This window comes from Rutidosis leptorrhynchoides, chromosome 2 (genome assembly GCF_046630445.1).
Source record: "Rutidosis leptorrhynchoides isolate AG116_Rl617_1_P2 chromosome 2, CSIRO_AGI_Rlap_v1, whole genome shotgun sequence".
In the NCBI taxonomy this organism is placed as follows: Eukaryota; Viridiplantae; Streptophyta; class Magnoliopsida; order Asterales; family Asteraceae; genus Rutidosis; species Rutidosis leptorrhynchoides.
In genome coordinates, this window is record NC_092334.1 from 606,557,590 (window position 1) to 606,577,445 (window position 19,856).

The following is a 19,856-nucleotide window of genomic DNA, read 5'->3' on the forward strand; positions in this document are numbered from 1 at the left end:
AGTGAGTTATAGTCCCACTTTTAAAATCTAATATTTTTGGGATGAGAATACATGCAGGTTTTATAAATGATTTACAAAATAGACACAAGTACGTGAAACTACATTCTATGGTTGAATTATCGAAATCGAATATGCCCCTTTTTATTAAGTCTGGTAATCTAAGAATTAGGGAACAGACACCCTAATTGACGCGAATCCTAAAGATAGATCTATTGGGCCTAACAAACCCCATCCAAAGTACCGGATGCTTTAGTACTTCGAAATTTATATCATATCCGAAGGGTGTCCCGGAATGATGGGGATATTCTTATATATGCATCTTGTTAATGTCGGTTACCAGGTGTTCACCATATGAATGATTTTTATCTCTATGTATGGGATGTGTATTGAAATATGAAATCTTGTGGTCTATTGTTACGATTTGATATATATAGGTTAAACCTATAACTCACCAACATTTTTATTGACGTTTAAAGCATGTTTATTCTCAGGTGAATACTAAGAGCTTCCGCTGTTGCATACTAAAATAAGGACAAGATTTGGAGTCCATGTTTGTATGATATTGTGTAAAAACTGCATTCAAGAAACTGATTTCGATGTAACATATTTGTATTGTAAACCATTATGTAATGGTCGTGTGTAAACAGGATATTTTAGATTATCATTATTTGATAATCTACGTAAAGCTTTTTAAACCTTTATTTATGAAATAAAGGTTATGGTTTGTTTTAAAAATGAATGCAGTCTTTGAAAAACGTCTCATATAGAGGTCAAAACCTCGCAACGAAATCAATTAATATGGAACGTTTTTAATCAATAAGAACAGGACATTTCAAGTGTGAGTGGAGTATTTGACCTTATCTTGGTCTCGACAACCGCTTATGCTAAAAACGGCCTCCGTTTGTTCGAACCATCGAGTGAGAGTAACCGGTCCCCCGGTCCCATCAAAAGTATGAGGTTTGCACCCCATGAAGGCTTTGTAGGAGCACCCTTCGCTTGAGTTATCGGCCCCTTGATTGTTGTTGTTGTGGTTGTTGTTATTGTTGTTGTTGGAGGAGTGACCGGCCATGGCCGCATCCACGGCGGTGGCTATCATTCGTTGTAGAGCTTGTTCGGGAGTCTCATGGCGTGGCACACGGCGAGGAGGCATTGTTCCTTCAAAACACAAGAATACCGTTGATTAGTATTTTCAATAATACTAATCATGATATGGAATAAGGATAGAGAGAAAATTTTCCTTGACTCGCCTTAAATTCTTTATGTCATAATGTCGGAACGTTCATATGAGTCACCGTAATATAATCCCGGAAATTATATTACCCTAATTCATATGTGTATTCGACATTATTTCACTAAGTCAAGGTGGCGCGTCAATCAAATTAAACAGCGTGAGATTAAGATGAAATAAGAGTACATATGAGTAGAAACGTTCGAGTATAATGCACAAGTAGTCAAGTAATTCCTACTTCCAGTCTATATGCCGGTTGTAGTCTAGACTCACTAATGTACCCTATGACTCGGGGTTGACACCAATGAACTCTAAATCCCTACAACCAAAGCTCTGATACCATTTGTAGCGACCCGACAAAATCGTCATTGACGGTGCCGTCTACTTAGGTCCCGTTACGTGGTCGTAAGCCTTTAAAACAACGTTTGACCAAAAGTATGTCGCATTCATTTCAATAGTAAAGATGTTTCAAGGTTTACAAAGTAGTTCGACAACTAGTTACGTTACAAAGTTTAAAGTACAATTGAAACATATGCGACACAATTTAAAAGTAGCCAAAAGACGCTCCACGTATGCATGTATACTCGACACCTAAGCAAGTATCAAAAGTAATGAGCGGAAGCATGTATCACAAAACGTTCAAGGACCTGAGAAAAACATAGAAATCTGTCAACGAAAATGTTGGTGAAATCATAGGTTTAAGTAAGTAAGTACAAGTGAACCACAAGATTTGTAACATTGATATAATAGTAATACATTCTAAAAGTTAATATTCACGAGCACCCAATTATCAATGCTTAACATTCCTTCCATAGAACCCCATCACAATAGTGTTAGAACATACACTGTTTCTCGAAAATACATTCCATCCGATTTGACGGTGGCGAACCGTTCGAATGAGGGTTTGTCAAACCCATATGGATCCATACAACATAAGTTCTCGCTTACACCCGGCAAGTGTAACTAATGATAATCGAATTAAGGATTTTGTTCTAAACTCGTATGTAGATTGTTTGTTTTCCTGTACTTGTGTTCACTTAGTTAAAAAGAAACGTTTATGTTTTCTCATCCCAAATGTAAGTTCAAAATAGTAAAAGTGGGACTATGATCTCACCTTGAGTGCACGAGTAATAGAGTACTTCAACAAGTAAACGTGTGCAAAGAACAAGCTAGTCTTGACCTAAACAAATAGGTCGTATCAATAACGGTAAACACGATAGGTCAAAGTGTTCAATTAGTCCTATGGCTCGTTACGACTCGATTATTATAGCATGTGAATCAAATTGTCAAGTTTCATGCAAGGTACAAGTATAAAAGCATGTTAGAATGATTGCATAGGTATTTGGTTAAGTTTGATTAAAAGTCAACTTTGGTCGGGTCAAAGTCAACGAAAAAGTCAACACATTCGGGTCGGGTCCCGAACTATTTTTCTGAGGTTTTTATTCATATATAAGCATGTTAGAACAAGTTACATGTGAATCGGAGGTGCGTAGCATAGCAAACATTTTTTGAATTTTGACCATGTAGGTCAGAACCCAAACACGGCAAATGCCGCGCCGCGACCAGGGAGGGCCGCGCCGCGACACTTAACGTGGTCTGGTGCCTGGACAGTTTCAATTGTCCAAGTCCAAATCCAAACTTCATTTAAACACAAAACACAAACCGTAAACTCTTACGACGCGTATCTTATATCGTTGGAAAGGTAATTTGACAAGGAACACAACTAAACACGTTTCATCAATCAAAACATCATTTGCAATAATCGAGTTTCCACATTAAATGATCAATTAATGCTCATTATTAATGCTTGAATTTCATAAATGCACAATTATGATTTGGGGATTAAATGCACACATGTGATACGCCGTTTCGTAGATAATTATGCATACAATGCAACTAAACACTTACCAACAACAATTCATGGCATTCAATGCATCAAATGTTTACATTTAGTTCTATCAAACCCTAACCAACATCACCAAAATCAATAATCAAGTTTATGAAGTTTTCTAAAACAACCTACACATCAAATTGAAGCTAGTGATACTAGTAACACAATTAAAACATGCACTTATAATATTTAACAACATTCAAGCAACCAAATCACCAAATCAAACATACCAAAATTCAAGTTCATGATAGTTGCTTAAAATAACGAGATCGAACATATAAATCACATATTCATATTAGACTTGAGCCATAGACACTAATTAACACTCTTACAAGTAAAAACATCAAGAACACAAAATCTAGTGATTTTAGAAAGTTACCAAAATGAGAAGTAATCGGTATGGATTCGAAGAGGAATATGCAAGGATTCCAAATATGTAATTTGTTTGGATTGGTGCTTGCTCGATTTGATTTAGATGATGAATGTTTGGATTGGTGTTTGAGAGAATTTAGTGAAAGTATTTAGAAAAAGGAAAAAGAAAAGAATAAAGAAAGGAGGTGGGTGTGACTAGTCCATCTAGTCACATCTTTGTTCAATTGGCGAAACTAGTCCCTCGAGTTCGGTTGCGGGTGCGTGAATTACCTAAACGAGATAATTTAAACGCGTATCAACGGGAGATGTTATAAATATATAACGGACTTTAAAATAGTTAAACGGAAAGTAAACGGAAAAAGGCTGGATATTACAGTGAAATCTTTGCACGCCTTATCCAAATGACGTCATTTCCCACTTAATTGATCATCATTTCGTAAAAAAACCGAAATCGTTATTGTTAAACTTATTTTGAACTCTTTGCCAAAATGCATCAATTTTTTGTGAGTTATCACGAAATCCATCTTCTGAGCAATCTATCCAACACGTAGCCAACCAAATTTCTTCTTGCGGAGTCCACAATTTTTAATTTGTGGTTCTTTCGGAACTCGTTTTCCTTTTCGTTTATGACTACCTCGAACTCGTACTTGTGGTTGGCTCGACTCAGCACGAACTTCTTCTACTTCTTCGGTATTTAAAAGGGTAAATGTTGATTGTGATTGTTGCCATGGTTGAGTATTTGGAAGTTGAAATGGTATAATACCCGATTGCGAGAAATGAGAAAATTGTGATGGAAAAGATTGTTGAAAAGGTTGGTGGTATTGTCAGGGACGGTCCTGAGAATTTGAGTGCCCTGTACGAGGCGGAAAAAAGGCCCCTAAGGCCCTAACGAATAGTCGAATAATTGTATAGGAGTCATCCCTAATCCTATTCACTAAATCAATAACCATACAACAAATACTTGAGTATATCTTATATCTTACGGAGTATATCTTATTATAATAAATACAACATACAAATCAATAACCTTAAAAAAAAAAAAATCAACAATTTCTATCAATTGACAACTTGTTATCAATACAAGGAGTAAAGATCACACATTCACACATTATGCAATTACGTATTAATTGACAATTCGTATCATAATTCATAATTTTCTAATAACTGATTAGACAAATAACATATTCATTTTCGACAAACGAAACAAAGCTTCATAATTTTCTATCAATAAACAACCATTAAATAGGTAACATACTTAATTTCACCAAACGAGAATTCTTTTTCAAAAATTTCTTAACCAAATATGATACGAAGTAATAATTGTCGTTAAAACTACTAGTCGAATACTAAATAAACATGGACAAAAGCATGTGGTCATCATGAAATAAGGAGTAACCCACAAAACACACACGTACTCATTTCTAAATTCCTTTGATTAGTTAATAACAAAATAAAACACTAGCATTAATTTAAACGTGGGAACATTATATAAGCTAATATCTTTTTCTTAATCCCACATCGATGGGTTTTGCAAACAAAATACTCTATATATGTATAAGCATTGGTCTGTAAGAAATACAGTAAAAAAATAACTGGACTGAACTCTTTAGGGTTGATTTCACTTTGCATATTAAAAAGACTTGGGAGACTTAGGCTAGGTAGTTTTTGTGCATATACAAAGATATATTGGGCCCCCAAAATTAATAGGCCCTGTGCATATGTACATCTTGCACATCCATTGGGCCGGCCCTGGGTATTGTTGTTGAAATTGTTGGTGTTGTAGAAACTGAGAAAAAAATGTCGGATTATTAAATTCATACAAAGCGGGACATTTTCAAATGGTCGATTACCCCTAACATTGTGCGGGGAATTGGAGGTTGAACCGGGCATATTTGGTAACCCGAAGTTGTAGAGGTTATCGGAACCGGACTCATTTTGATCGGGATTTTGAGACATGGTTTTGAATTGGTAAATATAAAGTTAAAAGTGTAGAGAAATGAGAGAAATGAAAGTGTTTTGTGGTAAAAAAATGGAATGGAGTGTGTTGTTTTTATATAGTTCTTAAAAATTTATTATTTAAATTATTTGATTTATATTGAATCCGTACCGTATATCGACGGATATATTTGCCACCCATATTTGACTGTTGCCTCCTCCACCAATCAAAATTGTCGATGCCACCATCACGCCCCACTACGGCGCTATAGTGGCGCAATGGGGGCAAAAATCGGTCGATAGCGCTGCGTTATTTACAGTCTAAGTAAACAGGCCCTTAGTCTATGTGGCCCATGGGCGGGCTGGCTAGCTTAAATAACTATTTTAAGTAATAAAGGACATGTGGGCCGGTCAAACAATATAATCTGGTGTGCGCCATCTTCAGCCCAATTGTTCAGCTAGGGTTACTGCCCGTAGGCATTCTGTTTTCTCTTTACTTTAATATATCGACTACTTTCATGCATGAGCATGATTGCATGATCAAATTAAGATGATTAGTCTAACTACTTCTGCCGAATTAGTTTCTCATGATAACATACTGACACAAATCTTACTCCGATTACCGATTCGATCAATTGTTCGATTCAAATGCGTATCTAAACATTGGCAATATCTACTTTCAAGTTCTCGCTTTGCTCTTCTTCATCGAAACCTTAACCATAAACTTAACTCCCCATCAGGTTTGATGTTACGAAGGAATAATGCTCGCACTAAACCTGAGTATGCTTTTGTTTTATTCGATCATGTGAATCCTGTCAAAACTCCTTTTAAATCCATAGATCACATAGTGTTTGATAAGAAGCAGTTGTTTTCATATGATATTATGCAATCTTCTAATGGGTTATTGCTAATTCGCACCATGATCATGGATTATCATGTTTACAATCCAACGATCAATCAATGCTCGAACATTCCAAAATATGATAATAAGGATGATGGCTTTGAGAGTGTTCCTCGCGGTATGACTTTAGTTTTTGATCCTCTAATATCTCCTCACTATAAACTTGTATGTATCCGCATGTTTTTGGGTAGTTGTTATGGACGTATAGAGGTTTACTCATCGGAAAATAGGAATTGGGTGTCTTTTGCGAAACAAGTTTTTATGCCTGATAGCAAGGTGGAGCTTAGGTCCGGGATTTATTGGGACGACAGAATTCATTGGGCCCGTAATGTCGCTGTTTATTATTTTAACATCAATGAGAATCGAGGTGACCATATTCTTTTACCTTACGATGTTCGTGGTCATATATTGTCTTCTGGATGGCGTGATTGTTATCCGTCTCTGGTTGAATCTAATGATTCTTTGCTTTTATACGAAGATTTTTATTCAAGTGGCAAGGTTAATATTTATGAGTTGAAAAAAGACTACTCTGGCTGGTCCAAAAAGTATTATGTCCGTATTGAACATATTCATTCAGACTTGATTAATCGAAATTTATTTTTCCGAAATTATATAGTACATTATTTCTTTCCGGGAGTACTAAGAGAAGAAGATGCATATTTGGTTATAGAAACTCCTCGGAGTATAATAAGATACAATCTACTATCCAAGTCTTGTCAAAAGCTTTGTGTTTTTGACTCATCTATTCCACACCGAAAGCTTGGTGTTTTTCTTTTTAATGAATCTCTTTCTCATGTCTGATTTTAAGAAATCTATGTTTTGAAACAACATATAGTGTGTCTTGTGTTTTGTTGGTTAATCTTGCGTTTACTAAAATTACTTATATTGCTTTTTTTTTTTTTTTTAAAACTTCCTAATTAATTGGTTAATCTTGGTTTTACCCCTACCTATGCATGCTTCTTGTGCTCAGTTACCTTGCTTTCGTTTATTAAAGTCCCTCTATCTATGTCTATGTTGATATCAAAGTTGAGTTGAATACATGATTGCAATATCTAAACATCGTGTTTTTGCTCTGTTGAAACAAGAACAGAACAACAATGCCTTTTATGACAAGACATTATACGTTTGGTCACGACTCTGGGGTAGGGTTGGGTTATTTAGGTAAGCTATGATATATACACTTTGCTACACACTTGCATATTTTTATTTTATGCATTTGAATACTCTTTAGATGACTTTAGTTATACCTTTTAGCCAGAGACGTAGCTTAAAACATTTAGTTGGAGCGGCCGAAATGTATAAGGGTAACTAAATAGGCCAATGTTCTATTCACAACAGAGTATGTTTTATTACTTTTCATCGCAAAATTTAGTTTTGATCTGCATTGATGCATTCAATTAATAACATACACCTGGGAAAAAAATAAAGCATTGGCTATTTGAACTTTGAGATTAGATCCATATTCAGAAAGCAATCAAGTCATTAGTGAAGAACAAATCGATTACTAAACTTTACCACATTATTAGGTAAAATACCCATAAATGTACTAAACACAAGTTTCAATCCTTTCTTTAGCTTTTGCCCCTATGTTCATACATCCATTCATCAAAAACGACTACTGCTTGCTACAAGCACCTACCAGGCTTCCACACCACCAATGTCGCAAAATCTCATCTACGTTTTGGCAAAATAAATTCATTCGCTAAGATACCCGCTTCTAATAAGAATAATAAGCGAGATTTATACTGGTTGTAAGAGAATTTTATTCAAAGAAGTTTTTACGCTATCGGTATAATGGAAACCTTTATAACCTGGGAGCTGAATTCAGTAAGGTTTTGGATATCTTTAAGGTTTTGGATTCTCAAGAGGGGTGAACATGAAGTTTCCGGAGAACATTGCTTCTTTATCTGCACATCCACAATTGTATCAGAGCAATGAAAAAACCCGAAGCTCAAAGTTAAAGGTGATAATTCGACTCATTAACTGATAAATGAGCCGGTCCTGTTATTTTTCCACCTCTTACTAGTTACATCGGTTTTAGACAAACTGGTTTAAAATTGATATAAAAAAAGGCTGAAACTGCAGTTATAAAAAGGTTAAAAACTGGAACGTCCTAAATATTTACTTGATGTACATAATATACTTTGTAATCCCATTTAAAACTTTTTGTTTATATAAATTCTAAGACGGGTTGAACTAAATGATTCAACTTTAAAGAAAATGGGCCAAAGAGGGGTGTATTTAAATGCTTACATAACCTCTAAAATGCTGTACCAAAAGGCGTTATATTACTAAAAGGTATTTACAAATTTATAAAGTAAATTTAAAAATTTAAATGATTACATAACTTACAATGCTATATTAAATGGGTTGTACACAACGATTATGGGTTTTTAGTCGGGTGGTTATTTTCCTATCAGTCGCTGTCTATTTCCTATAAAAGAAGTAATCCCCTTCATGTCTTAACATCTCTATTTCTTGGACATTTTATTTAACAAAAAGAAAGCTACTAATTGAGTTTCTTTCATGTACCTATTTCAAATTCAAGTTTTACTCTTTTGTCAAACTATTTAAGTTTGTAACTTCAATCTAGGTCTATATAGCTTCTCCTTTTTCAAATCAGTTAAAAATTTTAATCACTAGTCAGCTATTTTTACCAGAGGGAATACTACTACCAACAGGATATAACATTGTTAAACGGAACTGCCAGTGTATCTATAAAATGAGGAAATACGGGGTACCTGTTAATGACAGGCAAGTACATTCTCGGCGAACATATCTTGTGAAAGCCTGTAATTTTTAAAAATCGAGGTTAAAAGACCATTATCAAATGTTGGCCCCAAAAAGAAATTATACTGTATTATTTACTATTAAAAGATCAAGGCGAGAACTATTATCCCAAAGAGTAAATGAAGTTTACATATGAAGGACTAAGTGTGTAATATATATATACCAAGTTTCACAAAGATGACTTACAGGAACACACAATGTCATATGCTAGACATTAGACACAGACAGTCTATCTTAAATTAAGAATACGACCAACTCTTTGACAACTATCCATAGAGTATATACAAGTGTAAATGATTAAAAAAAGTAAAAGAAATGTAGGTGATAATTTAAAGGAATCAGCAAAACGGGCAGGTTGGGTAACGGATTTAGGTCAAACGGGGTTGGGCCAGCCCATGAATTCATTTGTTGGCATTTCATCTAATTTTATAGATACATACTTCGGTACATAAGGTAAACAAAACCATATTGATTTACCAAACACTTTGATATTTAATACTGCTCAGATGACTTTCAGCCTGTTTGACCATTCCACTTTTAGTTATACTCTTTAGCTGAACTAAATTTAACAAGTTATAAAGATATATAATCCACATTGACCCATTTGCCCTCTCTAAAGATACATAACTGCAGTTAAGAACGTACCATGACAAATGGCAATGCAGCAGGATCTAGCTTTGATGAATCATCTTCATAGAAGATATTCCTACAAAACATGTAAAATAATCAGAAAACTGAAATCATATTAACTACAAATTCTTATCTCTAACATCCCATTTTTGGAGCCGATACTTAGTTGCAAAATATCACACAATGGTATAACATAATAACAAATAACAGAATCTTTTGGATATTCTTAAATCCATACATTTCATATCAATAATGATTAAAATTCATGAGTTCGATAATTCTAACAGATCCAAAAATGTTCTACAACTTCCATTTTGTGTAAGTTTTCTAGCTTCTACCCTATAAGTAATCATCAAATAACAATAGATAGTACTTACTTCCATATTGCAGTCTGCAAATCATTTGGCTTAGCTTCTGGAAGCATTGCGGTATCAAAAGCGACTATGTTCCCATAAAATACTTTTTCCAACTCCCGCATCCATTTAGTCAACATCAAGTTAACCTACATACAAATGTGATAAAGAACTTTCAATGCTTAAATTACTTGGTATATGATGGGTATACATCTGCATTACTAAAACCTACTCAATTGATTTAACATGCTATTTGGTCTACCCAAATCCCTACCCTTAACACACGTAGATATCAAAGTGACCAAAGGAATAGAAACTTCATTCCAACTTTTTTCCGCCAAATGGTTTCTCACAATCATCGATATGATAGTTATAAGTAGATGCATTTTGAGAAAATAGATAGCGTCTAATACTGACAGATCAAGAGTCACTTGTTGAGATTATTAAAGGTGGTAGATGGTAATAATCAACATTAAAGATGCAAAACATACTGACAACTTGGTGATGTCTTCTATTAACAACTTCCTAGTCACATAGTTAGAGGAGTAATGCTAAATCAATGTCTAATCCATACAACATTCCACACATGTATTTCATTGAATCTCTCTCCAATTTTTCACCAATTAATCTCACAAACCAATTAAAATGTTAAGCACATCTTTCGGCATATATTGTTAGCATGGTTGCAAATGGCGGTTGCGGCGGTTTGGTGACTAGCCCGTCCCGTTTTGCCCAAAAACGTCTAATTAGATGGTCAACACTAAAAGTCACTATAATTATAGCAAAACATTACAAAAAAACCTATATAGTATTTAAACTAACACCACATCATCTTATTTGTGAATCAAATAATTTTAAAATACTTGTGTTTAAAATATTTATTTTTGAAATATTTTTATTTAAAAGTCAACATTGGTCAACGTCCTCTCGACCGACTCGACCTTTCAAGGTCATGACCGACTCGACTCCATCTCGCGTTTTTTTCAACCTTGATTGTCAGGCACAAGAAGCATTATCCTAGCTAGAGCTCTTATAATTTTAACATGTTTAACAATCTGAACATATTACTTAGCAAGTGAACATATTACTTAGCAAGCAACGATATATAATTATACTACAATTAGGAAGTCAAAGGAAGGCATGATGTAAAAATAATAACCAAAGAGTCAAGCAGCGCAGATACTAACCCCAGCTTTGGCAACTCTTGTCTCTAAATCATGATTGTAGATTTCATAAACATATTGCCCCAATTCAACACCTTCCTTCCCTTCTGCTTTCAAACGACGTAAACAAAGCCACATGTGCACTACGAGCATGGAGAAATTAGTTCTAAAGGTTCTCTCCAAGTTAAAAACTGCATATCAAAGTAAAATTTATCCATTAGAGAACATACTTTATGATAAAAGGTGGTAAAAAGCTTCACATGTATTCAAGAAAGCACATAAGCCATTATGCAAGGTACTATACATTGTAAATATTGATTTTAGAGAAAATAATACACGGTCATTACTCTAGTATCTACAAGATAGGTGAAAATGTCGTCCCTCATTTAAAAAAAAAAATAAAAAATAAAAAATAAAAAAAAGTCCTTTCTGGGATGTCATAAACTAATTACAGTTTTTTTATTTACTGGCAGTATGTCGACATAAAATCACCAATTTGTTCATTAATAGCAACTACCAAAAGTTTAACCATCTTGTTATTCATCTTTGGTCCACAACATTCATCTAAAGTTATCCTTACATTGGGCACTCTAAATATTAGACTAATAGCAAAACATTTGCCTGCCTAAGCTTTGCATTTATTGTGTAAGAGACCTATTCATCATACCTAATAGTTTCAGACATAAAAAGATTTTTCATGATTTGTATAATTCTAAAAAATTATTCTCTTGTTTAATTTGGATGGCTTCTCAGATGCAAGAAGAACATATACGTTCTTTATTGGTTTTATCGTTTTTCTTCAATTTTTTGACCCTCGGGTTAGAACTTTTATTGGGCAGGGTCTTTGTCTATGTTCTATATTCCTGTATATATTCCTGTGTATATTCCTGTATTGTTGTTCCATGAATTTGACAGTTGCAGAGGAATGATGTAGCGGTTGTTTCATTAATTCACGTTCACCACATAAGTTTAATATTCAAGCAAGAAATCGATATAACTAAAGTTTACCTTTTGGAATATTGAACTATACTTGTCAGCATAAGTGAATTTTAAGGTCATACAAACAACATATTTAGGCATCAACCTAAGTTAAGGTGAAACTGTAACTAAAAAGCACATACAAATTGTTGTCACCACAAACATCTTTCGCAAAAGGCATAACAAATCTTTCTTTTACTTAACTACAGTCTAACTCAATCAACAAAATATTAATACAGTAAAAGGACTAACCATCATAGATGGCTGGTTTATCAACTTGAGATACAACACGACGATAAATAACATTTGCTTGACGAATAGACTTGCTCTGTTTGCTATAAAACAACATCATTTTGAGTAGAAATTGACGCAGACCCTCATAATTAGGTTCCTCAAACCTTAACGGTGAATCAGCTGGCAGAGCTAACGAACAAGGCTTCGAACGAAACAGCTTATTCAAATTCACCTATAAATAAACATAACAAATGTAATATAACGATTTAGCAACTCATCAAACAATTATTACAATACTGAATTGACTAAAATTATTAATTCAAGTACCTCTGATTTGACATAAGTGTCTGAAGTTACGGCCGGTGGCACTTCAACGGCAGCAGAAACCCTAGAAATGCGCCGGCACGGTAATAGATACAGATCTCTCGGTGTATCTAATTTAGTGTGATTGTATATAGTTTGAGCTAGGGTTTTGCTCCATCGATACATCGTTGGCGCCTGATTAAATAAAAAAGGAATTCGTCAAAACTGCAACGAAAAAAATTGGGAGTGAAAAGGAAAAAGAAGAAAAAGTACTCCGTATAACACTAGGTGTATAGTTGATACACGATCAGAGTCTAATTGAATTACGTGTGTCAAAATGAATTTGAGATCATGAACCTGATACAAACACCAAACTGAAATGTTATTTAAAATCTACGCAATGAATACAGTCGTGAAACTACGGAGTAGTAATTTAGGGGTGTTTGAGATTTGTTTATTTTAATTTTTCAAGTATTTGATAATTATTACTAGTGAAATTCCTCAAAATACACTTTTTAAAAAAGTTGTATTCCAAAATACACTTTTAGAAAAAAAATTGTCTATTTACACTATTAAGTCGACCACCCTTTGGGTCGACTACCCCTATACCCGGTCGACCACACCAAATTTAAATGTGGTCGACCACCGTTTATAACTGGCAAGGTCGACTTCTGTTGGCTATCGGTCGACCACTATATTCGACCCCAAAAAACACGGGCGACCTTAATGATGGTCGAGTATACAAAAAGACACTGAAATAGCGAGTTGGGATAACAAAATTCAAATTTCAACTCTAACATTGCAGATTCAAACCTGATTCATCAACCCTCATTCATTGCAGATTCAATCAAGAGATCACTTCAATAGTTTGTAGATAAACCCTAATTCCATCGTCAGTGTATCTATTTCGTCCCTAGATTCAATCAAGAGTTCCCTTCAAAGATGACAGATATTGAGGTAAAACCTATTTCGTTGTTGTATGCATATGTTAGTTTATCTGTATGTGTATATATGTGTATATATGTATATCTATGTATGGGTCCCTGTATTTATATATATGTGTGTATGGATGTATTTGTATGTGTGTACATGTCAGTATATGATAGGTATCTGTAATTGTATATGTATATGTATATGTATATGTATATGTATATGTATATGTATATGTATATGTATATGTATATGTATATGTATATGTATATGTATATGTAACTATAGATATACAATTCTCCCATTGTTTTTGCTAAAGTGTATATATCTGTATATGGTTATGGGGATGCCTTAGGTCAGAAGATCACTTGCATACTCGACCGTTCAAAGGGTCGACTTCCAAAAACATACACTATAGTCGACCCCATTTTGGGTCGCCTATAGATGAATAAAACTTTAGTCGACCAAAAAGAAGGTCGACTATAGTGTATTTGCTTTTCAATTGTATGTACCTGTATGTATGTGTATGTATATTAACATTTATATTTATATAGTCGACCCCAATTTTATTGTATTTTGAACAGGCTCCACTGTAAAAGGTAACTCTAATGTTTGTGTTGGCATATTAGGTCAGCAGGTTGAACATGCTCCACTGTAATCTTTTGACAGTCACCAAATGACTGGTCGACCACTGATGTAAAATGTGGTCGACCACTTCTTAAATACACTGTGGTCGATCCTGATGTGGGTCGACCATTTAATAAAAATGACATAGTCGACCACCATATATGAAGTAGTCGACCACAGAGTAAAATGTGGTCGACCACTGCTTAAATACACCGTGGTCGACCCTGATGTGGGTCGACCACTTAATAAAAATGACATAGTCGATCTTATATATGAAGTAGTCGACCACAATGGACTTTCATGATTAAAAAGGCAACCTAGGTCCCACATTTAGATAACATTTCTTATACTTATTAGCTACGGATAGGAAATCCACCTTTCATGAATTTAATTGGATAACGGTAGATCCTTTTATTCCTGTTATCCATTTGTACTCTATAAGTAATGGGATCTCATAAGTAATTCCCATATTTAATAAATACCATACTTGATCGATATTCAAACACACCAGATTCATAATCACAACAACTTAGTAGTTGAAGTTAACTCTTTGCGCAGTTTGAGGTCATCACTTATTGGTGAGTAATCCCTACTTTTATATGTCTTTACATTTATAGTGATGAGTAAGTTAAAGATATATATTTGTTCAGGAGGTTATTTTGAACATGTCAATAATCATATAGTTTATATGCCACTTAATTGTCCCAGAGTACCTTTGAAACTTACAATCGCGCCAAACAAACCCTTAAATCGTACGCTTTTGTTAAAATATGTGTTAAAAAAATCGATGTTTCACAAGATTTAGTTATATCTATGAAATACGTTGTCGATAACTGTGTCTTGGATATCACTGATGATGAAGATGATTTTAATGATTTTATGAATTTCGCCATCTCAAATCAACCCGTTCACATATATCTAGAAGATATTACGAATTCAATGCATGTTTTAGGTCGAAACCTTACTAATCCTAATGATCAGTTCAACCTACAACAACAATACAATAATCGGTTAAACCTACAACATCCGACCAATAATCAGTTCAACCTACAAAATCCTTACAATAATCAGTACAACCTTAATCATCCATCCAATAATCAGTTCAACCTACCTCTGCAATCCAATAATCAGTTCAACCTACATCATCCATACAATAATCAGTTCAACCGACAACAATCATCCATCAATCAGTTCAACCTACAACAGTCAACCATCAATCAGTACGACCTAGAACACCAAAGTAACAATCAGTTCAACCTACACCACCCATACACTGATAAGTACAACCAACCACATCCATACACAAATAATTCGAACCTACAAAATCAATCTGTAAATCAGATCAACTTACAAACTCAAACCACAGATGAAATCAACCAACAAATACAATACACCAATTTGTTGAATGATAAACAACCACCGTTTGAAGGTAACGAAGATCATTACATCGTTGGCCTACCTACATCTGATCAAAGCGGATCTGAGCATGATGATATGGAAAATGTGAATCCAATCAAACCAACAAAACACCCTTTTTCTAACTACATAGTTGATGAGGCTGATGTTCCTGATAGTGATGATGAATATGAAGATGAATACGTCGACCAAACACATACTTATGACCAGCCAATTAAGTATAATCCCCAACCAGATGATATATTTTGGAACATGCCACCGTTACTGTCGAACACCCAACCCGAAATGAAACCTAGATCAATGACAATATATGAAACCTCAGATCTAGTTAAATTGAATCAGACTTTCGAAAACAAGGAAGATTTTCTTATGCAATTACGTACAAAGTGTGTTACTGAAGGGTTCCAGATAAAACCAAAGTACTCAGACAAGTCAAGGTATACAGCTACATGCATATCACCAAATTGTTCATGGCAAATTACTGCTAAGTGTATACAAGATAGCAACAACTTTCAAGTACGGAAGTTGAATGATATACACACGTGCTCAAATACCCAAATTCTTCCGAACAATAAGCATGCCACCAAGAAGGTCCTAGGTAATATACTGAAAGAGGTGATGAAACAAGAAGGTCGTGTCTATCGACCGAATGATATAAGGACTGATATGTCGGCGCGATTTAAAATAAGTCTATCATACCACCAAGCATGGAAAGCCAAATGTTACGCAATTGAGATGTTGAGGGGTAGTCTTGAAGATTCCTTTCAAATACTACCTAATTATCTATATAATCTTAGATTGTCTAATCCAGGTAGTGTAACCAACATTCGAACGGACAACAAAGGCAGATTTGTTATGAGTTACATGTCCATTGGTGCAGCGGTATGTTTAATGCTTTCTTTATTTACTTATTAATTTAACTCGTATTTAAAAATAATGTTTCAATACTTTAATATGCAGACACGTTCGTTTGTTAACTATGCACGACCAGTAATCATAGTCGATGGGGCTCATTTAAAAAGTCATTACTTAGAGACTAACTTGATTGATGTCGCTATGGATGCTAACAATGGAATCCTTCCATTAGCCTACGGTATTGGAGCAGGAGAGACCACCGATCATTGGACATGGTTTTTTGGTAATCTAAGAGACTCTCTACAGTCTTCGGGGTGTTGTATTGTTAATCTTACCATTATATCTGACAGGGCACCTGCAATAGCTGCTGGCATATCAAACGTATTTCCAGAAGTATTTCATGCACTATGTGCTAGACATTTGTTGGGAAACCTCAAAAGTGTGTCTAAAAGGGTTAAAAGTTACGAGTGGCACTACTGGAAAATGTGCAAAGCGTATAGAAAATCTGATTTTGATCACCACTATGGTATACTAGCACGACGTATCCCAGACAGTGCACGTACACTCACTACTGTTGGGTTCAACAGATGGTGTAACAACCCTCACTTTTCGACTTCTAAATTACTGAATTAACCCTAGGGTTATATGTCTGACTATATGTATTAGGGTTTGTTATATACAATTAAATATTGACCGAATAGTAAGTTTTAGTCAACAATGTACGCTTAAATAAATAATATATTATTAATTTATATAATTTGAAATAATTTAACTAAGTATATAAACTTTGTATCACTTTTATTATTTAGTTAATGTATTATATATTTAACTATATAATAAATCTAATTATATATAAATGTAATTATATTTACAAACTTACTAAAGCTATAGTTTAATAATTAAAATCATAATTATTATTAAAAATACAAAATACCAAATTATTTATTATTTTTATGCAAAATTTGTATTTATTAATTAAATAAAAAAAATAAAATAAAATAAAATAAAATATTATTGACAAATATTCTTGGAAAAACATTAAATAAATTTGTTTATTTACATATAAAAAAAATCCTTAAAATAAATAAAAAAATAAATAAATAAATAAATTACTTTTTAATTAAAAATTTTAATGGAAAAACTACTTTTATTATTTTATTTTGTGCATTATCCCATGACCTAACATTTAATACTTTTTAATTTTAAAATCCCATTAAGAATTAAATATTTCTTTTTCTTTTAATTATTTTATTCTTTTTACCTAATTTTTTCAAGTATAAATACCCCTCATTTCTCATTCAAACTCACACCAAAATTTCTATCATTCTCTCTTTGAAGAATTACTACTAGTAAGTATTCTTTTCTTACTTTTTATTTTTTTTACTTTTTACTTTTTACTTTTTACTTTTTACTTTTTACTTCGGTTATTATTTTTACCGAAATATGTAAATAATGTTATAAATTATATGCAATTAAAAATAAAATAAATAACATGTATACACTATTACTATTACTAGCACCTATAACCTACTACTTATATTGTAACATAAAAACATTTTGGGATATGTATTAGAGATGTATAGATCTTCGAACATTCTTGACGAATGGTTTCTATGAGATTCTAGGCAGAGGGTTTGGATTTCCGATTTAAAGGGTCCTATGGCTCAAGCCCCTAGATCTAAATTAGCCATTCGAAGGGAAAGGGATGATTGGAAGCTTATCTAATACGGCAAGTATCCTAAAATGGAAAACACTGATAAAAGTAGAAACTCTCTAGTCATAGAAACTTAGTAAAATAAGAAACTTTCTAAAAATGAAAACTTTATAAAAATAGTAACTTACTAGGAATAGAAACTTAGTAAAACAAACACATACTTAAACTTAAACATGGGCAAAACACTTAACTACTCTTAAATGTCAATAGGTTGACTTTCCTGCTCACTCGTTCAACTCTTTATTCCGAGAAATAACTCTCTCTCTACTTACTAAGGTGAATTCATAGCCCCTCTTTATTGCTAGCAAACTTACTTACTTTTACTTGGGGTGAGACACATGCTGTTTTTACTTTTTACACTTTAGACACAAGTACCAAACTGTTAAACTATGCTATACCCGGCTATGTCTGACTAAGTCCCTACAGTGATATTTTTAATTGCTGCGGCATGCTTAATTATTGGGGGTAGGCCTATCGGGAGTAACGTCCCCGATACATTTGACCAAGTTATTGTATTACTTAATAATGAAATTAAACCGACAAGGACAGACACAACTTGTCATGGGGCAAACTTGAACGTTTAGTCTAAATATCACGCATTGGCATAACTTTTTGATCCTGCGGGAGATCAACTTTACAAACTAAATCTTGTGGTCTAAAACAATGACAAACTTTTTGTTAAACCTATGAACTTCACTCAACCTTTTTGGTTGACACTTTAGCATGTTTTGTCTCAGGTGCTGTTTGATTCAAGCTCTTATACTTACTGCTTATGTGATGCTACTTGGACATAGGATCAAGAGTTATCGCATTTATTACTTCTGCATGTGAACATTTACGATATTGTTATTCTTGTCATTGTAATGACATTTCATTTTCCGCTGCGTACTCATTAAAGTTAAATTCATCATTTAGTATTGTTCTCGTTTATTATAATATGTTGGTATGTTTTGATAATAGTGACGTTCCTTCCAGACCCTATTGGGAGGACGTTACAGATTAGTATCAGAGCATAACCAGGCTGTTATAGAGAACCAGGATTGCATTTTTATGTGTGCCTTATGTGTTAGCTAGGGTGCCTTAGCAATCTAGGAAACTATAACCTTTCCTGCCTTAGACTTAAAGCACTTAGGATTACCTTATAATCTTAACAACCTTGCTTTGATAATCTTGGCTTAAAATGCTAATCAAAGTCTCTTTCCTAATGTTAGAATGTCTAATTTTCATCAAGCGAACAAAATGACTCTTTTCAAGCCGACAGAAGTTACGTGTCTAGTGAATTTTGCACTTTATTCACTGAAAAGCCTCAACCCTTAGAAACTAAACGATTAGTAGAAGTGGCTAATGGAAAAGTCATGCAAGTCGATAAAATCTATAAAAACTGCAATCTAATCTTAGCCGATAAGGAATTTAAGATAGACCTTTTGCCGGTCAAACTCGGAAGTTTTGACGTCGTAGTTGGTATGGATTGGTTACGTCCATTACATGCTGCTATCATGTGTTACGATAAAACTGTTAATGTTCCATTGGGGAATG

General features: G+C 33.9%; 2 protein-coding genes across 2 annotated transcripts; one reads left to right on the forward strand and one right to left on the reverse strand.

Annotated features, from left to right (window-relative positions):
* Positions 1–5,976: 5,976 nt before the first annotated feature.
* On the forward strand, positions 5,977–7,128 carry LOC139889982 (F-box protein At5g07610-like). Its single transcript, XM_071872892.1, has one exon. The coding sequence runs from the start codon at positions 5,977–5,979 to the stop codon at positions 7,126–7,128; it is 1,152 nt and encodes a 383-aa protein (XP_071728993.1).
* Positions 7,129–7,759: 631 nt separating this feature from the next.
* On the reverse strand, positions 7,760–12,717 carry LOC139893443 (uncharacterized). The gene is made up of 6 exons (XM_071876605.1): positions 12,494–12,717; positions 11,288–11,454; positions 10,125–10,249; positions 9,763–9,823; positions 9,069–9,117; positions 7,760–8,234 (listed from the first exon to the last, which is right to left on the reverse strand). The coding sequence occupies exons 1-6, from the start codon at positions 12,591–12,593 to the stop codon at positions 8,173–8,175; spliced, it is 564 nt and encodes a 187-aa protein (XP_071732706.1). The 5' UTR covers positions 12,594–12,717; the 3' UTR covers positions 7,760–8,172.
* Positions 12,718–19,856: the final 7,139 nt, after the last annotated feature.